This window comes from Seriola aureovittata, chromosome 2, assembly GCF_021018895.1.
Source record: "Seriola aureovittata isolate HTS-2021-v1 ecotype China chromosome 2, ASM2101889v1, whole genome shotgun sequence".
Taxonomy (NCBI): domain Eukaryota; kingdom Metazoa; phylum Chordata; class Actinopteri; order Carangiformes; family Carangidae; genus Seriola; species Seriola aureovittata.
This window is the reverse complement of record NC_079365.1, coordinates 24,063,451-24,086,166: the sequence shown is the minus strand read 5'-3', so window position 1 is coordinate 24,086,166 and position 22,716 is coordinate 24,063,451. Positions and strand designations below refer to the sequence as shown.

Genomic DNA, 22,716 nt, shown 5'->3' with positions numbered 1-22,716 from the left:
GGATATTAGAGGAGGCTCAACTGTATGCAGCCCCCATTTACATACTTTGGACTTATTTTTGATGATAACGTGATTCGGGATTCATACAGTCCTTTGCAGATACTGTGCTACGTTTGCTGCAGAGAGGTGGACATGAACAGGCGGCGTGGTGTTGAAATCCAGTGAATGCCTTATATGCAAATCTTCTTTGTTGTGACTGTGCGCGTAATGTGCAGTGATGTCTCCTACTGTCTCATGCATGGGGATTTAGCCTCCCACCAAATAGTGAAATGTGATTGCTCAGTAATACATTGGACAACACTGACCTGTGCTTATTCCTCTGTGGGCTGAGCAAGTGATTTTCTCCATTATGTGTGAGTGTGCTGCGAAATCTGCAGCATTTAAGAGCTTTTCAGCTAACTGTCTGCCACTGATGTTTCAAATGGACAATGGGAGGGTTAGGCTTATCTCAGCAGGAGGTGTTTCAGGATGTTGGAACAAGCTGTCAGAGTGAGACAGATAATAGGACAGAGATCCGATGTCACCTTTCAAATGAGACAATGTCTCTTTTTATGAAAACTTTGCTTTCAAGCCCACATCCGGCTGCAGAATTTGGTCCTATTGAATGAGCAGACTCCGTTATTAACAAGCAGACTCGCTGAGGGAAATGCTAAGCAAAGCAACACCCACAGCTTGAATGGGCAGCTCTCTGTCACAGACAGATGAAGAGAAATGAGGGGAGTTGGAGATGGAAAGCAAACAAAAGGGGAGACATCGGGAGGAAGAGCAGGAGCTAGAGAGAGAAGAGAGAGCGTTTGTGATCGCCTCAGAATAAAAACAGCCAGGAACATGCACGCATGTACGTGACAAAGAAGGAGAGAGAGGGAGAGAGGAAAACAAGGAGGGTAGAGGGAGGGCTACTCTCAGCATCATCTGACAGGAGAGAGGCTGATCTCCGACAGCAGGTGTTGGAGGACAGAGAGACTGAGTCAGACACACGGAGCGAGCGATACGTTGGGGAGCAGCAAATTGTTGAGGAGAAGAGACTGAGCTGCAAGTGAGGCAGACAGGTAAGCATGGATAGAGATGATGGAGTGCACTTGAAACTGCTGAAAAATGAGAGGGACGGAGCTAAAGTCAGCACCAGATAGAGTGATAAGGGAGAGAAAACGGACATTTGATACAAGGAGCTGAAGAAGAGTCTGCCTCTTGTTTAGCTCTGTGTGCAGCTCTGGCTGATCCGTCCTGATCTCTTCATCCTCCACTCTAAACTTTCTCTCTATATGTCTCTGTCCTCCTCTCCCTTTCTCTCTTGTCCACCCAGGAAGTGGCTTACTGGCATCTTGAGTAAATGACTCTGCTTTCATTGTGCATTAGCTGCTGTAGTTGATTAGATTAGTTGCTCTCTACTAAGTGGACCTGCAAAGCTTAGGGGTTTATGTGCACTTGTCTCTTTCAGACTCAGTGTACGTGTTGGTGTGTGTGTGTGTGTGTGTGTGTGTGTGTGTGTGTGTGTGTGTGTGGTGCTGATGGAAGAAAAGATGCAGCCAATATATATAATATGATCCAAATATTATTTTGTTCAGTATTTATGAATCGTAGGAACTCTAAGCCGTGGAAAGAATTTAAGCTATAATGCAACTGAGAGGCAAAACCTTGGAGCTGCTCCAGTGAAGATGAATTGGAAAATAACATTCTGGTTTCATGGATTGCTTTGAGCTTTCACATTGAGTTGAACTACAATTGACTGTTATGACAACAATTATCAAAAAGAAAATAAATGTGCCAGAATGTCTGTGAAGTTTGCGCTTTGCCGGAGCTGTTTCCATTTCAGTCTAATTGGAGCAACTCCAGGGTCTGTCTTTTGGTGACAGCAAGACAGGAACTGACTGATGATGATGATGATGATGATGATGATGATGATGATGATGATGATGATGATGATGATGATGATCAGCAATGCAAGAAAATTAAGTCATTTTTGTCCCAGTTACAAAAATAAGGACAGATTTTTGACATGAAAGTATTGACTGGTGGTTTGCTGTTGTAACAGATTTGCTGTTTCTTGTAATAATTTAGTTGTTGTTGGTTTATAGAAGGATTTGCGCTGGAAATATCTTTCAAATGTTCAATAAAAGAACAGTCCTGTGCAGATTGTGCAGCTGCACATATCATATTGTCAGACCCATAATTACACAATCACTGACTATCCGGACTTTGTGTGAGTAGATAGGCTCAGATCAATGTCAATATGCTCCTCTATTTCCCTTTAGAAAGGTTTTTTTTCCTGTTGCTCACAGAAATCATTGGTCATTTGGGCTGAAGTTACAAAATAATAAATAGCACTTCTGATCTTTATTAATGTAGGAAGCCCCAAGGTTTTCTCCCTGAGGGAGATGTGTGTGCTAAATTTTGCTGAGCTTTAATGGACAAAGTTACTCTACCATTAATAGACAAGGTTACTCTACCATAGCAGCACTCGATCCGATAATATCTGACTCTCCCTGCACTGCCTGTGGCTATCTTTTGTTTGCCAAAGAAACCACTGCATCTGTTGAGCTGGCACACATGCAGCAGTCGTCTTCACTCCATGTTTAGCCCGAGGTCCAGAGTATTTACTAGAAGAACCACTGTAGATTTCTGCTGATGAGCATCTGAGATGACCCTTTAGATTAACCTCAGAAATGCTTTTTTTTTTCCTTTTTCACCATTTCAGTTATTTGGTTTTATGACATGCCTGATGTTTTTCTGCTGCAGTGATTCATATCATACTGACACATGCTGGCAGGCCTGACTTTCAGCTGACTGTGGCTACTCTGCTCAGACCTTGAGGAGCCAACCACAGCTGATAAACTGTAAAATGACATTTAAGGTGCAAAGTTAGTGCAATTATTGTCACCCAAGATAGTTACAGTAATTATAAACAGTTTATCTTTCTCTCTACAATTAAACCATTATTATTAGCGTGTATCGAATGGTAAAAACACAGTCTCTCTTTTGCTATGGTCAGTATAATGCTAATGATAATCAGTCATGACTCACCACAATACACAGTTTTGTTTTGTCTTGTTGTTTTTCAAGCCTTGTCAGTGAAGCAGATCTGTCATTTATTGGACATGGAAGCTCTGGTCTTCAGTCCAAAGGTGACAGCAGCCACCTCCAGAGGAAACATAGATTTTACTGGACAGCAGATTATGTAGTTTAGACATTAACCCTTAACATGTGAAATAATGCTTCAACTGTGTCTCACTGATCTCCATACAGATCCATCCTCTACTCCTAGTTTATGTTTTCAAAATGAAGTTTGCCGAGCACTCAGTGCCGTCCAGCTCATTTGTATTTGCAGGTGCTGCTCAGCCGGAGCCATGACTGGACTAAAGAAAGGTGGAATTCTTATCAGAGCTCATGGCCCAGCAGTCTGCGGAGGCAGCTGCAGGCAACACACGGGATTAATTGGTGGATTTAGTTTCAGGATGCTTTGTGTCCATTTTAGGAGCTTTATCGCAGCCAGAAAGTACATGAGAACATATAGTTCAAAGGGCCCGATGGTGAATACCACTTATTTTGGAGTTTGGTCTACCAACATAAATTGCAAAGTTAAAGATTTTTCACTGTTACTGTAGATTGTTTATTCTAATGTACGCTACTTATTTTTTGGTGATTATCAGCGTGTTGAAAATGAGAATCTGTAAATAAATAATTTATAACTTAGTCTGGCACTTTTACTTAAAACAAATATGTACAGTTTTTTAACAGCGTATGTTTGCAGAAGGATTTTTTCAAATTAAAGAGGAGATTAATATTTAGATCATTTTAATACCTTTCATTAGGATAATGTATGTCAATATAGGTTTGTTCTGTGTATCATTCAGCGGAGGAGAAAAAAGTTTTGCTTGGGCCACTGGAGCTCCTCAAAAAAATAAACCGGTCAGTTTGGTGCCAACATTCATTTGATATTGTGTTTTGTCTTTGTAAATGGAACATCTTACAGCGATTCAGGGAATAGGTAATGTTGCTAGGTGACGGACACATTTATACAATTGCAGCTGTAACCAGAAATTAGCCTCAGTTTGGAGAGAAAAAGAAGAAGGAGCTTTTTGTATAGTGTGTGTACCACAGAGCAAGATGTGCTCGTACCTGTAAGATGAATGTGTAATCAGGGAAAATGAACCACAAATGTTTGTGGTGGTGACCACACACTCAGCCCATAAAAGCAGATGATTATGGATCTTTTATTAACATTGGCCTGAACAACATGCCGTAATATACCTCTCTCCTTTTCTCTCTTTCTCTATTTTTTCTCTGCATCCAAATAATTAATCAGATGTGATTTCGAAATGAACTTTTCTACCCAGGATCATGTGTGGGCAGCTTGGCAACAGGGAGCCTTTCTGTCATTGTTAAAACTGGTTAGATAAACATGGCTTGGGGATGTGCTTCCCGTGTGGCAGTCAGAGACACGGTGACCCTGCCACCTGCTGCTGCTGTGCACAGGTTTGACCTGTGTCAGCCTCCAGGCCCAAAACTCATTATTTTGTTTGTCATTTATATAAACTGCAGTTCATCACACATAAGGAATGAGAGGAAATGTGTGTACCATTTTAATATCAATCGCATCTAGTGTTAAAATAACTGGTCAGCTAGTCTGTTACCTGATTAAAAAACATTAATCAGCAACTATTTTGATAATCAATTAATAGTTTAGGGATTTTTAAAAAAGCAAAACTAGCAAAGATTCACCAGTTCTACCTTCTCAAATGTGAATCCTTTGTAGTTTTCAGTCTTTTATGATAGTAAACTAAATATCTTTGGCTTTTGGACTGTTGTTCAGAGAGAACATGTAATGGGTATTTCTCAGTCCATTTTATAGATCAAATGATTACACAACCGATCGATAAAATAACTGTCCGGTTAGTTAAAAAGTAATGGAAATAATCATCTGTTACAGTTGTTACAAGTATATTAGAACAGTGGGCCTTTGTCACTGCAGACATTGGGGGTTGTTAATCACTTATTAATTGCTTTATTAATGAGAGTAATAACATTAAGATTTATAATGGTTGCATTTCATTTAGAAATGCCCCCCAGCCAACATTGCGTCACAGTACCATGGGAACTGGTCACTCCACAATGAACCAAAAAAAAAAAAAAACAAACAGAAATACACACAATACAAAAGGTGAAGCATTTTGGAAATGGCAGCCCTTATTTTGAAACACACCTGAAAGGTATAAAGCGGTTGTTTTTTGTATCACTGTTATCACCTCTTTTAATCTACATCATAAAAATATAACAAAGAATGACAGAATTGCAGCCAGTGAAATGAGTGATAGAGCAGCTACATGTATATTTACATAAGCTCAGTGAAAACCTATCAGTCCAGACTATAAAGTATCGTCACGCTCCTTGCATGCTAACAATATATCCACCGCACCAGTGCACCGCGACTCCTTTGCAGCAGATGATGAATTACTGAATATTCCTCTTTGATTTGAGACTTAATACATCCCTATCTTACAGTATCACCATGTCATATGTCAGGATGATGGTATTTGATAATGTGTGCTCACTGTGATAGTCAGAATACGCCGGCCTGAAATCCTTCCCTGAGTCAAATTTAGCATTTACTCCTTCGTATTTCTGTTATCTGCCTTGTAAATCAATGCAGTGAGGGCATCAACATAACACAACAAACACACAGACACACACACACACACACACACACACACACACACACACAATCACAAAATGTTTTTCATCTTCTGTGATGAGAGCCACCAAGCCTGCCATTGACAGTGAAAGTGGCAGGTTGTCAGGCAGCCTTCATCTGTCCATTAAGTCTTCATAAATCAAGATTGATCTGCACCTTTGTGCTTTGCTTTTCATTATGGATATGGGAAAGTCCCACACGGGCGGTTTGGGTTAGCTGTGTGTGCACTAAAGCAGCAGGCAGGTAAAGAAAAATGAATTTAAAGGAACTGATTTTATATTTGCAGACATAAAACAAAAACAACATCTTATTTAGTGTAATCATAACTGCGTGTTTGAGAAATTTGAGTTTCAGATTTGATATTTGACCTTTAATTGCTCCTACAGTGTGACAGTTAAACAAGGTGTCATCACTTCCTATAGGCAGATTTCTTACTAAACAAGCTCAGTAAGCCACTTCTTTGTCGGCAGATTTTAATACATAATTCTTGGCTTGAAGCAGCCTTTGACATCTTATTTTTCTTTATGTTCTGGCTGCATTATGTGGAAGACGTAACAAAGTTCACGCTCTAGTGAAATGTCAGTTCTGAGAAGCTGAGGATGCTGCGGAAGTCATTTTCCAGGATTCAGCAGAGATCAGAGGGAACAAAGAACAGTGTTTCTGCTCTGTTCCAAATAGATCTCTGAACCGCAACTCCAGGTCAGCAGTCTGTTGTCACGAAAGTGCAGCTCTGTTTACTCAGACTTACAGATTCTCCCCAGCTGTAATCAGCAAGGTGTTCTCAGATAGGAAGAGCTACAACATCCAATAATGGGCTGTGTTGCAGAAGAAAGACCACTCTGTAAATGATAGTATATCAACTTCTCCACCTTCAAACCGCCGTGTTGTGCGCCAGGATGGCAGAATGGAGGGAATGTGTGAGTGTTGGAGCACAAGCCTCCACCAATTTTCACTCAGCAAAGGTTTAAGCTCATGTTCTGTGTTTCTTTCGCTCCTGAGCAGCGTTTAGAAATGCACTCTGCTGCAGGTTTGCGAGCAGGATGCGTGCACAGACGGACTGCCAGTTCTAGCAACTGACTGTTGTGTGAGACAAAGTGTGAAGTAATATGCTGTGACCAGAATCCTGGTCAGACTGGTAATTCACTCCAATCACACAGAGAAGACAAGAGGCGGAGAGGAACAGCGGAAGAGAGGCGAGGGCAGCGGGTTAAGAGATGAAAGCTGAGCTTCCTTTCTTCTTCTGCTTTGTATCAATTTTCTCTTTGTTCTCCCTCACTTCTACAGTTTCCCTCCTCATCTGTGCCGTTCTCCTGATCTATTGTTTCACTGTCTCACCTCTAATCACACTAATCTCATTGCTTTCAACATGGCTACTGTAAGAGCAAAAACTGCAGGCAAGCTACACACAAATTACAGGAAGTTTTTGTTTTATTCCTGACTGAAGAAATACTGTGGCGAAATAATTGCACCATTGTCATTGTAGTAAGAGCTGAATGATTTTCTTCAATGGGATGAATCAATTGTGTTACAGACCTTTTCCTGCTCTTTTATTGCCTAAATGAGAAACTCAGCTTAAGGCTACTTAACCTCTCTCTCACTCTCTCTCTCTCCCTCTCTCTCCCCACCCCTACATCCTCTCTGACTCACAGGAAACAAGATGGAAGGATTCCTCGTATCTCTGATGAAGTAGAGCCCCCACTAGTACACTCCCAACCTCCATTTCTTCTTCCCTCACTTTCAAAGGTAATGTGAGACTTCAACCTGCTGCTGCTCTCTGAATCTGAACCTGAGAATTTTTAACATGCCTAAAATCAAAGAATGATTTTGCAATTTTTTCAGCTTTTTAGAAAAAGAGATATCTTGACATGTCACAGCCATGGGAACGATCTGCACCAATATACCAGCTCTTCTGTCATATGGGCACCTCGCTATTGAAAAACCTTGAACCCACTTTAGTAACATCAATCATGGCCACATTTCATTTAGGTTTTCATGTTCCAGACTTCTGAGATTGTACAGGGTTGGTGAGCAGCATGGCTTACTGGTAAAATTGAATCATTAATTACTAATGTTATTAGCCGCACCTGTGCATTTCCTGTTATGACAAGCCAAAAATATCCGCTGTTAAAAAGGTCTGTTGAGGATATTTGCCTAATGAAGGATGATGTAGACACAAATGGATTTCAGTTATTCCCAATCCGTATCCTAAATTGTTCATTTAAAGAAAAAAGTCAGACAATTGTGAAAGAAATTCTTCTTGAATGTCGAGAGTTGCCAGTCCTCTGAAGAATTACAGATGCGGCGTGATGAATCAAATCTCTTTAATTCACGCAGCATGAATAGAAGACCCTAACACGGTTGCTCTCTAAAGACTACGGCGTACTCACTTATCAAAATAGATGGAGCGTCCGCTGTCCACCGCCTGCGTCCGGCGTCAGGCGGGATCCTGTCCTCCGTTTGTCAGAGTGAAACTTTCCCTGAATCTTCTTGAGACTGCTGCTAGCGGGTAATCTTCAGTCTAGAGTCAGATCGTTGTCAGACAATTACAGATGCAGTGTGATGAGACTTCTGGGGTGTCTTGCTTTTATATACTGCCAGGCAAACAAAAGAAAAACAGCTGTTCACTCATGGCAAGGTTGGCTCAGTCAGTCATACATTCAGGTTTTTAACATGCATTTCTCAGTACAATGATTGAGTCATGTTCGCTGAACACACACACACACACACACACACACACACACACACACACACACACACACACACACACACACACACACACACACACACACAAATGAAAGTATAATAGTTTTGCCCCATTAAAAATCATCTTCAGTGCTACAGACAGGGACTGTGGAAATGACTGAGAAATAGACACATTGTAGGTTTTGAGCTTTTCATGATATTTGTTGACAGTAAGAGAAAATATAGAGTAACATCAGCCTGACTCTTTAAAGTGATAGGAGAGATCAGTGTTTGGAGCGATCCCCAGAGGCATGAGCCCCGTACATGGAGTAACCATTGGCACTGAAATAGTGTTACCAGTCCGTTCCCTACCCTCATATCATCTGTGCTTTAAGTCCTCATCCATTTCCTTCTTCTTTTTTCATTCACCAAATCCTTTCGCTTCTACACCCAGGTGAAAGGTGCCTCTGATGCCCCCACCCCTGCTAGCACAGTTGGCAGGCTGTTGTGGTTCCTGACAGAAGAGTCTGTGCCCTCTGTCACAGGCTTCTGTGACAAATATAGATAAACAGCAGTTGCTCCTCTCTAATACATACCATGGGAGGCACACTGGTGTTATTTTTGTCACACATGTACTGGTATTCCAATTTGCAAGGGATTAATAATATGTAGCTTTATATGGATCTGCAAAGAATAGACTTCTGGGGATACATTTGTTTTTGTTTTTAAATGCTGTGTCCTAGACCTAATGATTTTATAATGTCACAAGTGAGATTTCTAGCAAACTTTAGTTTGCATTTGCCAAAATGGATTGTGTGTAGTACACACAGGTATATAGGGTTAGAGGTTGCAGACGGTGGGGTTGCAAAATCCAAGAGCTGAGACAAGACGGAAACACTTATTGCTGCGGAAATTGCAAGTGGTTGAAGTGAAAAGCTCTTTAGGTAATTAAGTCTTTCTGAATAGAACAGGGCTGATACAAGGAATTAAGACAAATTCATATAGTGGAGTCTGGATCAGAGAAAATCCAAGAAGACTTCACATGAAGTATTGTACAGTATCCCAAATTTTTAGGTGCTGCAAACACTTATATTGGCCTGTAAGTTGCTGTGTAACCTTTGCACATAGACGTAGCTACAGAGATGCTACCTGTGTTTTAAGTCTTCTTACTACGGAAGAGTTACTTCCATGCAAGTCAGACACAGTGCTTCAATGTGTTATAATGATGTGATCAGAGCTGATAGTCTGAAGGTTTTTACAGTGTTGTCTCCAAGTCCGACTACAACACAGGAGTCCCTTTTCAAACAAAGTCAGATATTCATCTGTGTATGAGGATCCATACATGTGCTTCGTGCTTCAAACTCTCATATTTCAGCTCCAGATGGAGCTGCACAAAGTCATTAATTGCCTCAGCATCAGTTGGGTCTGAGGACTACACGCTTGAAAATAATTTGAGGGCGCAGACTTAGAAGGAAGTGAGTTTACCAGACTTCTGTAGCCCACTCCTCATCCCTGCTGGATGCTAGAGGCTTGAGGCCACATTAGCCACTACTTGCAAAATATACCCATATCTCAGAGTGAATTGTGGGCGGTCAAGATGCATTGTAGGTAAGTTTTGACAAGAAAGAAGAATGCTTAGAATAAAAACATTATATCTCTGCTTCTCCTGCATCAGTTGTGATCCCTTTTTTCTGTCTATTATGAGTCTGGCAATGTTATAGCAGTGCAGTGCTAAATTGATGTAGCTCTCTTGTGATTATTTCACGAACTTGCTCAGCAGTAAGTTCAGCAGTAACACAAGGATACTAATGGATTCAGCAGCTTTATGCTGAAAGTTCAAGGTTTTGCTTCCTGAAGTCGTTAATAAGGTATTTAGTGATAATAATGCATCACAGATACAAATGGCCAACAGATGTAAATCAAAGAGCAACAGGTGCTCTCTGTTCCAGGGAGTCAGAGCGCCTCTTTTTATAAAATCATTGTTCACTGCTTTTAAAAGACAGTCTCAGCATACAGAAAACTCAGCAGCGGTTCAGTAGACCTTAATCTTTTGTATGTGTGGCAATCAACCAGCTCTTCTGACAGGGTGGGAGAGGAATCCGCGTGAACTCCATTTGTGTCTCCCAAGCACCGGTGGCCACAGCAAGGTCAGCCTAGTCTCTACAGGCAGACCTGATGAATGGCCCCCGATAGATTTTCTCTGGCTGAAATGATGGGCTTCCGCGCCCACTGATTGACTCTCTTTGAAGTTTAGTTTTCCATTTCTACTGTATTTCCTTTGAGGGTGCAGCTAAACCACAAAGCATAAATGGAGGGATGGAGATATTGCTTTGGATGCAAATCATTGGCAGTTTGTCTGTGGAAATTTAAATAGGTGTCTGTATGTGAGGAGTTAATGAAGTGCTGGACTCAGAGGTTTTCACGAGAAATGTCTGGACTGTGTGGTTCACGGATATTAATGCCCCTCATATGTATTCACTCAGACTGTATCTTGACTCACTCATCCATTCAGCCAAGTCAGTCAGTCCATCAGCGAATCAGTTGATCAGTCAGTCACGCACTCTCACTACCTCACTTCCATAGGCGCACACGCTGCAATTGCTGGTAATCAACTTAGAGAGAAAGAGTTGTGTGTAGCTCTCAACCCCTCAGGCATTCAAACAGTGATGATGCGTTCACTGCAGCAGCTCCATATTGTCTCTGATGCCTGAGGTGAGCAGTCTAAAAGCACATGAAATCTGAAAGTCCCTCGCAGATGCTTCACAGTCAAACCTGTGATGACTTGCACTTGTTTATTGCTGGCCTTGGGCTTCTCCAGTATATATTGTTCCATAAGATCAGAGACATCATAAGGGAGGAGACAAACCACTTAATTGATCCTGAATAGAATATCCATAATGCCATATATCCCGCCCTCCGCCGAAACAGCCAATCGTCTGCAGCCAATATCAAGCCAATTGTGTTGTGTCACCTTGTGCATGCATAGTATTAGTATAACTGGTGGGGAAAAAAGCGTTTTGAACCTTATGCCCACAAGGACTTTGATTAGATCACACCACATACTGTAGTCACCAAAACCAAGCAGGGTTGTACAACAGCCCTTGACCTTCCTAACAGCTTGAGGTGAAATGTGGCACTCACCAATGCAGCTTCACAGTCCGTACGCTTTTTAACTGACACAGTGTCAGTGCTCATATTTTGGATCTGAAAAAGTAATTAATATCTCGTTCAAATTTTGCCATCATAGAACAATTATAAGTGATTATCTGGTAATTAAGTAATTAGTATGCAGCTTTCTTCTGTAAATGTTCTCAGATTGTAGTTTGGCATTTAGCTAAAGCCAGTCTGGACCAGAGTAAACTGACAGCCAGCAATGAAATGTAACCTCAGGATGAGACTGTGTTTAAATAGCCTGAAAGTTTCCTCTATTTGTACAAAATCCATATTTTGTGCACTTTTTCTTCAAACCATGTAACCTCTCCTCCTTGTGTGTACTTTACCATTGATTTTCCTCAAGGGAAATCAATGCAGACGATTAGCTGACCGTGCTTATCTTCTATTGCAAAATGAAAAACACTTAACATATATGGGTAGAATCTGTCCTCTTGAAAGCTTTCAGCAGTATTTTTTTATTTATTTATTTTTTTTAGAAGTAGGTCAATGTTTGTTGATAACTGATGTTGGAGGCGCGCCTGATGGAGAGAGCTGCACAGAAAAGACTCTGCTTTCACAGAACGACGGTTCCTCTTTCATCCCACAGTGCTTCCTTCGTCTTTTTATCTCTCCTTCTCCTCCCCTGTCTCTCACTATCTCTTATGCTCCCATGTCATACCCGTGCGTGACTATGTACAGATGATATTCTGAGGCGCTGAAGTTTGGCTAAGTCAAAATCAGGCTGTGGCATCTGGGCTGCTTGATTGTTTCACATATCTCCCCTGGTGGAAGTGATAACACATTGTTGTTTTACCAAGGACACAATGCAGTGAAAAGTGCCAGATGCCACCACTCATTTATTAACTTTTCTCATTCATTTATGACAGCTAGCTGAAGTTATTAAGCATTGATTGCAAAAATGTCTCATCAGGAAGTGAGTTGAAAATCTCCCTGTTTCCTTGTACAGAAATAGAAGCAAATGGCAAACGGCTCATAATCCGCATTTACAGTCTATAAGAGCACTGCAGATATAATTAACCTACTTCTCAACATGTGATGCAAAACACAGGGAAACATACACTGTAAAAAATTATGCAACTTTCTAGGTTTGTCATTTATCATCTGAGATGTAAAAAGAAATGCCCACACTGACCCGTTTTTATGTTTATGGTTGCCCCTCTGTGTGTTGGGATGAGGACAAGTGTTTCTGAGACGAAGGCTTGAGAAATCTGAGATGAAAAGAAAAGGGGAAGAGAATAGTCTCATATTGTGATATAACCAAAAGGAGAACTATACCATTTTGTGTGTGTATCTGTGTGTGTGTGTGTGTGTGTGTGTGTGTGTGTGTGTGTGTGTGTGTGTGTGTGTGTGTGTGTGTGTGTGTGTGTGTGTGTGTGTGTGTGTGTGTGTGTGTGTGTGTGTGCGCGTGTGCATTAAAAAGAGAAGATATTTGTGCAGAGCACACAGGGAGGGGAGAGACATTGTTCCTCCCTTTCTCCTACTTCCTAAAGAACAGCTGTGTGTGTCTATGGGAGGGTGGGGTGGGGGGAATGAAAAGAGGAAGGAAGGGAAATGATAATCTCACATTTCACCACATGCGTTTACCTCACACATAGATGTATGGATTCTGATAGCCGTCAAGTTTGTCCTCCTACATTACTGCCTGAGCGACAGTACATGTGAAGTGTCATTGTCAATCTCACCTCTCTCCTTGTGGCTGACGGTGACATCGACACCCTCGCTCTTGTCAGCTTGCCTGTATACGTACTATTGGAATGATGACTGAGCTCAGGATAGCTAAGAATGTCTTACTGGATGGACTGCTCAGCAGCCCCCCCGGTAAGCCCTTTCTCAAGAGACGGTGCCTCAGTGATGTGAGTATTTTTTACTTTTTGAAGTGAGAGATTCTTTTTGCTCTAGTTACTCTTGCTTTATCAAATCTTAAGGAGGCTTAGAGACATAGATATATACAGTATGCTTGTTGTTGTAGACCAGTAGATAGAGTTTTTACATTGTAAAGACGGATCAATGCTCCACTGTCGCTATATGTCAGAGCCATGTACGGAAGAAAATCAACTATGTATTGAGAGAAACTGTGTACTGTCTGTGTAGTTTTTTTTGACCTATTGATAGCATGCAAATTACAATTACTTGACTCTTAAATGATGCTATTTTTATGAGAACATACTGTATAACTATGTGTGGTTCATGTTCTGCTGCACTGGAGGAGCACATCCATCCAGCAGTCCATTGTTTCACTTCTTTCTCATGAGAGAGTCGGCACTGATGTGGTTTCTGTGGAATCTGTGTGGTTCGCTGATAATCTGGTCAGCGTAGGACAATGTTTGTTGATGTTTGTTTTGCAGTGAGGAGAGCAGTATCTCCCTGAATATCATATGGCACTGTTTGTTTTCACATGCAACAATAGACTGAGGCTGCACCTTTGGCTTTACTAGGTCAGGGTCAGGTGTGTGTGTGTTCTTGTGTGAGCGTTTTTTTTTTTTATGGGTGGTGATAATATGCGTTTAAGTTTACAAGTATGTTTTAGTGCAGGCATGTGTGAATATGTTTATACGCATGCACATGTGTATGCTCTTGTTTGTGTGTTTGTGCTTGTGTTTGTGTGTGTGTGTGTGTGTGTGTGTGTTTAGCAAGCCCTGCAGTGCCCCTCAGTAAATCTAAGCTGTCATGTGGAAACATCGGCTTGGCACTTCAGTCCACTTCTGTTACATGGTGAACAGAGGGTTCACCCCACAACAAGCACTGCTGTAAGGGCCACGGCGATCCACCCCCTCCTTCATCTCAGGTTGGAAATAAGAATAATAGGAAATGCAATAGCAGTGGGTTTTTTCTTCCGCTTTGGCCTGTACCAGCCCCTCTGCTAATTGGTAGTGCATGGGTAGCGCAAGGTGTAATTATAAATCCAGTAGCTGGATTCATGCCTGCAGCACAGGTATCAATACACCACCTGAACACATGGTTATTACAAAACATCAAGAGTAATCCACGGTTGACTTGAAATCTAGTTGCGAGACCATCCATGTCAATTTAGCTTTATTTCCTGCTTTGAAGACTCAGTATTTGCCTGTTACCTGATAGGTTAAGTGTGTCTCATTGGCACGCTAATGTCACTGCCTATTTCAGACATCAAAACCAGAGTGTCTTCCAGTTAATTTGGCCATTATACACAGTCAGATGAGCTGTTGGCTGTAGCAACAGAGAAAAGCACCATGGAGCTCTGAGGCTCAGTTTCCTGTTTACGGCGTGTTTGTCTTCAAGCGTGGAGGAAAGATTCTCCTGGCGTTGAATGGAGCCTCAGTGAGAGTAGTGTCAAGTCGGGTGGGGGATGCATTAGAAAAGGAGGGCTGTCGTAGTGAAATATGGAATTGGGGGTGTCAGAGATTCCAGTGTGCGGTCTTGTGTCTTGAGACTGCACAGCAAGCTTTCTCAGTGAGCAGAGATGTATGAGGGTGAGTGAAGACCACAGGGAAAGCAATATCAGCACTGCTCTACAAACTCTCACAGCCGTGTCCCATTCTGGATCTGTGTCGTCTCTCTCACCCAGACCTCAGACCTGTTTGCCATGATCGAGAGAATGCAGGTACAGTAAGTTGTCCCCCCCTGGATCTGCCTTTTGTCCTCACTTCCTTTTAGGCTTTAATCAAACGCTCTCCTCTGAAACTTCACTCGCTTTGGACATAAAACTTCCATTTACTTCTATTTTGAGGCTCACGTTTCTCTGCTATTTTTGTATTCCAGCTCGCAACTCTGTTACTGTTACACTTTTATATGTGTGTCCACGCATCCCTTTTTTTTTTATATATACATATTTGCAGCAGGGACACCCTCAGGCTGACTTTAGAAACCTGATGCTTCTGAATGTGCTGAACAGAGCCTTTTGTGTTTTCTCTTCACAGCTGGGTAGTTTTGTCTGTGTCATCAGATGTGTGAAATGTTGTTATGTTTTTCAATATGCTGAGGTAGATTTGTAGGAACGTAGTTTGTTTTGTAGCCGGTGATGTTCAATCACAGTTACATGAACCAGAAGCAAGAACAGTAGATTCTGAGTAAGCCACTGGAGAGATCAACGGAGTTTAAACAGATACTTTGATCTGAGACTGTCTTTGACACTACAGGCCTTCACAAATTTCCCTTTTAACTGTATCATAACATAGATCTTTTTCTTTCTTTCGTTTGATCTTGAATAAATTGTCTGTACTGACAAAAGGTATTGTTTTTATTTCATGCATGCACTTCTGTAGTGGTCAAAGACTGTATGGAAATGACCTTTTAGCTTCACCATTGCTGTGTAAGGGTCAACTTGTCATGACCCTGAAACACTGGAAGCACCATTTAAATCTGAATAGAGTACTGTGATAATATCTTCGGTGGAAGCATAGAATATTGCTGGCATTAAAAAATTATTCAGGTTTTGAAAAACAACTTTTTTTCTGATGCTGTAGCTCTGGAAATAAGGAAGAATCAAAGGCGTAAAAGGCACAATGTGTAGGCGTACAGATACCTATTACTAATGCAGGAAACTTGCGGATATTTCGTCAGATTCAAAACCACTTTTGATTTGTTTGCTGTTGGTTGTTAAGCACCTGAACAACACAGAGGCAACACGACTACTGTTGCAAACAACAGCACTTTATAATTAGTGATGCATATTCTTCATAAAAAGGCAAAGAGAATGAGGGAGGGAAGGAGAAACAGAAGCAGCGGAGGAGTCTTCAAAGAATGAATTTAATGAAAGCATTTCCAATTTCCATTTGATTCAACTTCCTTAGACCTTAAAAAAATATGCATCAAACTTGATACATTTCAAATCTCGCTGCAGGGTATTCCACACAAAGGGGCGACTGATGGGTAATGCTTTTGTTACTCGTCTCTCTCTGTGCTCTGGGAACTGTCAGTAGTTATGAGTTAAAAGAATTAGAATAGTTAGAGTAGATGGAAAGTCCTGTTTTGGCATTTCATGGGCCGTTAGTGGAGCTGTGGTTAATGATATCTGCAGTGTGACTTTATGTTCTCATGGACTTCTGCTTATCTTTTGCAATGTGCTACAGCCTCTAAGATATCGCTCATCTATACTTCCTCTTTCTGCAGCCCATCTGGTGATTTAGTTTGTGTTATGTAAACATGGATTATTAGCACAAGGGCTCACTCACTTTCATACTGCACAAGAAATTTCATGCAACTTGACAATCAAAAATGTTCTGTGTCCCTTGTGTACATTTTCACACATGTGATCCTGTGTTGCAGATATTTCACCTGTTCCTTCAGTATCCTGTCTTTTTTTTCTCTCTCTCTCTCTCTCTTTTTCTCCACAGGGTTGCAGAATGGATGAGCAGAGATGCCCCCTCCCTCCCCCCCTCAAAGTGAGTTGCAAATCGTCACATCTCCTCATATGCCACAGTCTGGTAAAGCATCCGTAATGGCAGAGTTATAAACCTTTCCTTATCAGCTGTCAGACAGGCTTTAGGGTGCTCACCGACTGGGTTAGGAACTCAACGGGTACTGGGACGGCAAAATCCTCTGCTGTCCTATTCCCTAGACGGGCTAATGCACGGGGTATTTAAGAGTGGGAGATTGTCTCAGCAGGAGGTCTGGAGTCAGAAAGGTCACCCAATAGATGTAATCATCAGAGAAAGGAACATAAAAACCATTTATTGCTGACAACAGCCACAGGTTCCTTGGTCAGGGGTTGGCTAACCTCACATCTATATAATGTGGTTTGGGAGTTTGAGGTAAAGATTAACATGAAGGCTGATGTAAAGCATGGTTCTACTAATCTATTGGCATGAATTATTAAAAGACATTGCTATAAAGGCAACACACAATAAATTAGCTACCAGTGAAGTACACTGAATGGGCAAAAGTATGCGGACACCTGACAGGTTGTCCATGTGAGATAGACAAATGTCTGATTCCAGAGGCATGAGCTTTAATCTGCTGCTATAACGGCCTCAATGCAGCTGGGGAGGCTGTCCGCAGGATGTTTAAGCTTGGCTTCAGGGAATTGTTTCCATTCAGCCACAAGTGCACTAGTAATGCTGGGCACCGACGTTGGGCTTGCTCCCAGTTGGCAGTACATGTCAAAGTCAAATTCTTAAATAGCTATTTCTTTATGGACCTCGCTTTATGCACAGCAGTGGTGCAATGTTGAAAAAGAAAAGGGCCTTCTGATTGTGTCTTGTAGCAATTAGGTTTCCCTTAATTAGAGCTCATGGGTTTAACTTAGCACAAAAACAAATTTACACAGAAGTATGTGGACAGAAATATATTCTGCATTTCTGGGACAGTTTTGTTGTTTGGTTTTATATTTTCCTTGTTGACAATATAATGCAGCTACAGTGGAGATCGGTTTCTTCCCCTAACCTAAACGCCAGTTTTTAGTCACCCTAGCTGCTCCATGGATGGTGATGTTATTCTACTGGTCAGTCGGTCCACCATTTTCACCCTAACTTGAGCTAATTATTGGATAGATTACCAAGAAATTTCAGACGTTCATGGTCCCACGAAGACAAAGCCCAGTGACTTTGGTGAATCCCTGAGTTTTTCTGTAGCGTCACCATGAGGTTGACATGATTGGTTTTAAGTGAAATGTCTCGACAACTATTGGACTGATTGCCAAGATATTGGTACAGACATCCATGGAGCCCAGAGGATACGTCTTCATCACTTTGGTGATCCTCTGACCTTTCCTTTAATGCCATCTCCATGGTAGCTACAATTGCTAATAATGCAGTATCATTGGAAAGGTTTTCATGAAAAGGACTCTGACTTTCACTTTCGTTGCATATAAAACAAAAACTTGCTCTTTTGTTCTTGTTCTTGCTTTCACTCCTGTTACATATAGCCAGTAACTTGTAATGGAACAAGTGCAGGTATGCTTTTACTAAAGGACAGCAAAGTTTAAATGGATTGTCAATAATAACAGCAGGAGCAGTTAGAACAGAGCGAGTACAAGAAAAAAGGGCTATGTATGCACTAGAGATATGGCCTTTGTCAGAAAGGCCGTTAATGTGGCCTCTGTCATTTTTGCAGGTTAAGAAAAATAACTGTGAGAAATATGGAACTGCACAATACTGTAGTTAAAATTCTGTCAGTGTCTATTCTCATTGTTATTTTCTTCAAAGAACCAAAAACTGAAAGTATGACTAGAAACGGCTGTTTGTCAGCTGGACTCATCTTCGTTTCCCTCCCTGCAGACAGAAGAGGACTACATCCCTTATCCCAGCGTTCATGAGGTACATACCGCGTACTGTCCGCACACGACACAGTATATATACTCTATAGATGTCGAGAACTGTAACACTAAATTGCCATCACCGTCAGGTTCTGGGTCGCAGGAGCCCTTTTCCGCTGATCCTGCTGCCACAGTTTGGAGGCTACTGGATTGAGGGGACCAATCATGAGCCCAAAGACCCACCAGAAGCAGATCAACCCCCCTGTCCTACCTCCCACATAAAACTGGAGACAAACAGCACCGCCAAGATATACAGGAAGCAATTCATGGGCAAGGTGAAGATTGGAAAAAGGGTTTTTTTTCTGGTTTTCTTTCTTTTTGCGAAAGTATCAATCTTGGTTTAATATATAAATAGTAGCATCTTAAAATATACATGTGGGTTAGGGGAAAGGTCACTTTACTCCATTTTCTTAAATCTACTTGCCTATTTTAATAATCTACATATAATCTTAATATCTGTTTTGAAATAAAATGTTTCAAAAAAAAAAACTGTATGTGTAGCATTAGCTCATTTCTCTTTAAACAAGTAAAAGTTTAAACATTATGTCAAAAGACCAAAGAAGAAAATCTTTATAGTTTGTGCGTGGGTTCGTTTGTGATCATCTGTGTTTGCATTATTAAACATTCAATCACCTGTACAACCACTTGGACAATTTTCAGGCGCACATCTTGGAAAAAGATGGAGACATTTGAAAGCAGTTGGTATATAATTACATTAGTTAGATGAACATTTAATTCTCTGTGTTCCCCTAGAACAACTTTTAAATGAAAGCAAACTGTAGAACACATCGCTAAACTAAAAATTCAGTATATACATTAAGCAGTTGTGCATTCAAAATAAGATTCATATAAAAACTGGTACATTGTTCCTTGTTTCACACCTTTTCTTCAGGGGCAGTTCAAGCACTTTCTTTAATTAGAAGACTATTACTCTCTTCACCCCTCTCCATTTCTTCTTTGTTTTATCAGTGTGCCACCCCCTGTCAGCTGCTGGAGGAGTATTCATCCTTGCATTAAAGTGTCTTCTGCTTATCTGCCCCCAGGAACATTTTAATTATTACACCATGGATGCTGCCCTGGGCCACTTGGTCTTTTCCATGAAGTATGATGTCATTGGGGATCAAGAGCATCTGCGCTTGATGCTTCGGTACAGTTTCCTATTATCTTTTTTTCTGACCTGTTTTCTCTCCCTTTTTTTTTTTTTTTTTTCTCGCTTGTTGATCGCAGTCCCCTCCATTGCAAAATCCCTTGCAGTTATTCTTTGCTTTTATACCCCTTTCCCTTTCATTGCTTCTCTCTTTCTGCCTTTGTCTCTAAAACACCCTTTTCTTGACTCTGACTTCAGATATCCATGTCATAAGCTTCTCCCAAACAGAACCTTTCCATATACAGTATTTCCCACTTTTCTGAAGAAAAGCATTAGGTCTAGCAAAAATGACACAGAGGAAGATTTTCAATTCTCAATTCTCTAACGATTTACGTATAAGACAGAGCGAGGTTAAAAAATAACCTTCACTTGTGCTGCTCGTCATAACCTGCTGCTATGCAACAATAAATGACCCAAAAAAAGTTTTGTTCTTGTACTTTATTAAGAGAATAATTAGTATAATGAATAAACCGATTAAGTAATTCAGTTCATATTTTTAAATGATAATGCTGTTGTAGATTTGTAAAAGGTGCAGCTTTTATATCCATAAAAACACAACAAAACACATGTCAGCAGAGGTTTGTGTCAGTCAGTGTTATGTTGTGGGAGTAGTTCAATAATGTGAGGAGAAATAAAAGTGTTAAAATATTTGTGCGATGCAGCATAAACACTCGAGCTTCTCTTTAGAAATGTTGACTTTAGAAACTGTGCCACAAACTACTTAACCATCAGCACACTATTCATCTATGTTGTACAAGCCTCCCACCATCACCCAAACTCGTGCTCGCTCACTGAAATCCTCTACTCCTTTGCTAGTTGCTAAATAGAGATGAGGGGAAGAGAGGCAGAACTCGACACACCGAGTAACCTGTGAATTAAATTTAGCTCCCGAGAGACTCCACTAAAGGTTTGATAGTCGCACACCCTCTTTGTTAATGGAGCTTCAGAACGGATGAGTGTGTAGCAAGGTAACAGTCACTCTGCCCACTACTTTATTTCACATAGTGATGTTTTCCAGTGGGTGTGCACCACCCACAGTCACTCCGTCATCCCAGTCTAACTCAGTCGCCTCAGCTGGTGCCGTCACAGTCACTGACTCACAGTCCATCTGTAAGAGACCTACATGATTAGTCATAATCTTTTTATATTTTATTGTTACCGCCCCGCACACTGTAAAAACTCCAAGTTATATTGTTTAGTGTACATAAGGATCACAGGTTGTTAGGTTTTTAGAAATACAGTATAAACTGACCATTTTCCAAGCCTCACTTTCCTTAGTCACTGTTGCTACACCTTTCTGCTCTCATACACACAAGCAGTTTACAACAGATTAGACAAAAGTAAGCTTCTCATTTCTAGCTGAAGATTGTTGTTATTTTTACTAGCTAACTAGTTAAGCTAACATTGCTGCCTCTGGCTGACTTTTTAATGTTTCCAGACTTGTTGCAAAATAAGAATCTTGTAAAAGAGGTCTAGAATATAAGAACTGAATTTGATTGAGATATGTATATATATATCACGAGTTCAGTGGGACTGGTCATTTATGTATTTTGATGATGTGATTTTTGCTGGGTTCTGTACCTTGTGTCGGCCGGTTAATCACCACATTTTATTCATTTATGGTAAGCTGAGATACATTTTAGCATTATCAAAAATATTGCAGCTCCTACAATTTGGATATTGCTCTTGGCCATACTGCAATTTAAATAATATTTCGATTAAGTTTTCAGCCCTATAGAATACACACTTGACAGCTGCATAGATGATATCGCGTTAAATAACTGAGGCTAAAGCTCCATGTCTCAGGAAAAAACACTTAATAGATTAAATAAGAGTGATTGTTCTGGTAATGCACTCTAGTCCAAAACCAAGGAGTTATTATATTCTAATATAAACATGTTTTGCTGCATGTCTTACATATTTGTGTTTTCAAACAGTTTTCAATTTTAATGTTAAGAGACAAAAGGTTTTAGACGAGTACTAACAGGTATGTTTGGCAAGTGTCATGTTATCTCTGTACAATAAAAGCCCATTAAAAAACAGGACACGTCACACTAAACTCATAAAGACGTCCTGGACCGGCTTCCATGAATGGGACCTTTTTTTTTTTTTTTTTTCCTAACCTTTAACTGTACTTTGGAGGTTGTGCTTAGTCACTGTTGTGACTGCTAATGAGTGTAGCTTACATTGGAGCGTAACATAGAGTTTAATCAATTCCTTACAGGTTTGCTGTTGAGGTGTTGACTTTGGAAAGTCTAGGGAAAGAAGACACCACTCTCAAAAGTCATGAAGTACAGATTATTGCTCTCACTACAGCTGCATGCAGGTCACTTCAACACAGCACCGCAGGCTTAGCACCTTGTTGGTGCTGTGATTGGAAAATTGTTGTTTGAGGGAGGGGTTTGCACCTTTCCAAATCATCTGTCCAGCTCCTCCAAATACATGTGAGTTTTAAAGATTTCAGTAGGTGGACTTTGGCCTGATATAAGGTTCAATAGGTCTTTTGATCTACAGTAACTCTCAGCGAGAGAGTCAATAAGCAAATTTTGAAGTATTCTTTGTAGAATCCCACCACGATCAATGTGAGCTACTATAAGTTGTTCAGATTTTCTGAACCCATTGTACCACTCAGTATGTGTACGGTTTTCACAGTGTTGTTTATTGCAACTCTTTGATAGAGCAGTGACCCCCCCTTAGAAAAGTAATGATGGACAAATTCAACCCTCTCCCAGGCAATCTCGTCTCAAACACGTCAAGTGTAAAGACTTTTATACTGTCAACTCCACGCAGCTT

The 22,716-nt window shown here is 40.8% G+C and overlaps 1 protein-coding gene across 12 annotated transcripts in view; it reads left to right on the top strand.

Annotated features, from left to right (window-relative positions):
• The window catches only part of rap1gapb (RAP1 GTPase activating protein b), a 94,643-nt gene that overhangs the window by 56,689 nt on the left and 15,238 nt on the right, over nt 1-22,716 (top strand). For 11 of the 12 annotated variants that reach the window (XM_056388227.1, XM_056388198.1, XM_056388217.1 and 8 more), the window contains 5 exons: nt 7,339-7,432; nt 16,858-16,905; nt 18,739-18,777; nt 18,866-19,051; nt 19,820-19,923. In XM_056388227.1, coding sequence (XP_056244202.1) covers nt 16,867-16,905; nt 18,739-18,777; nt 18,866-19,051; nt 19,820-19,923 — 368 coding nt within the window. In that variant the 5' untranslated portion in view covers nt 7,339-7,432; nt 16,858-16,866. Of the gene's footprint in view, nt 1-666; nt 1,050-7,338; nt 7,433-16,857; nt 16,906-18,738; nt 18,778-18,865; nt 19,052-19,819; nt 19,924-22,716 lie in introns of those variants that run through there. The other variant, XM_056388207.1, reaches the window with a different exon arrangement.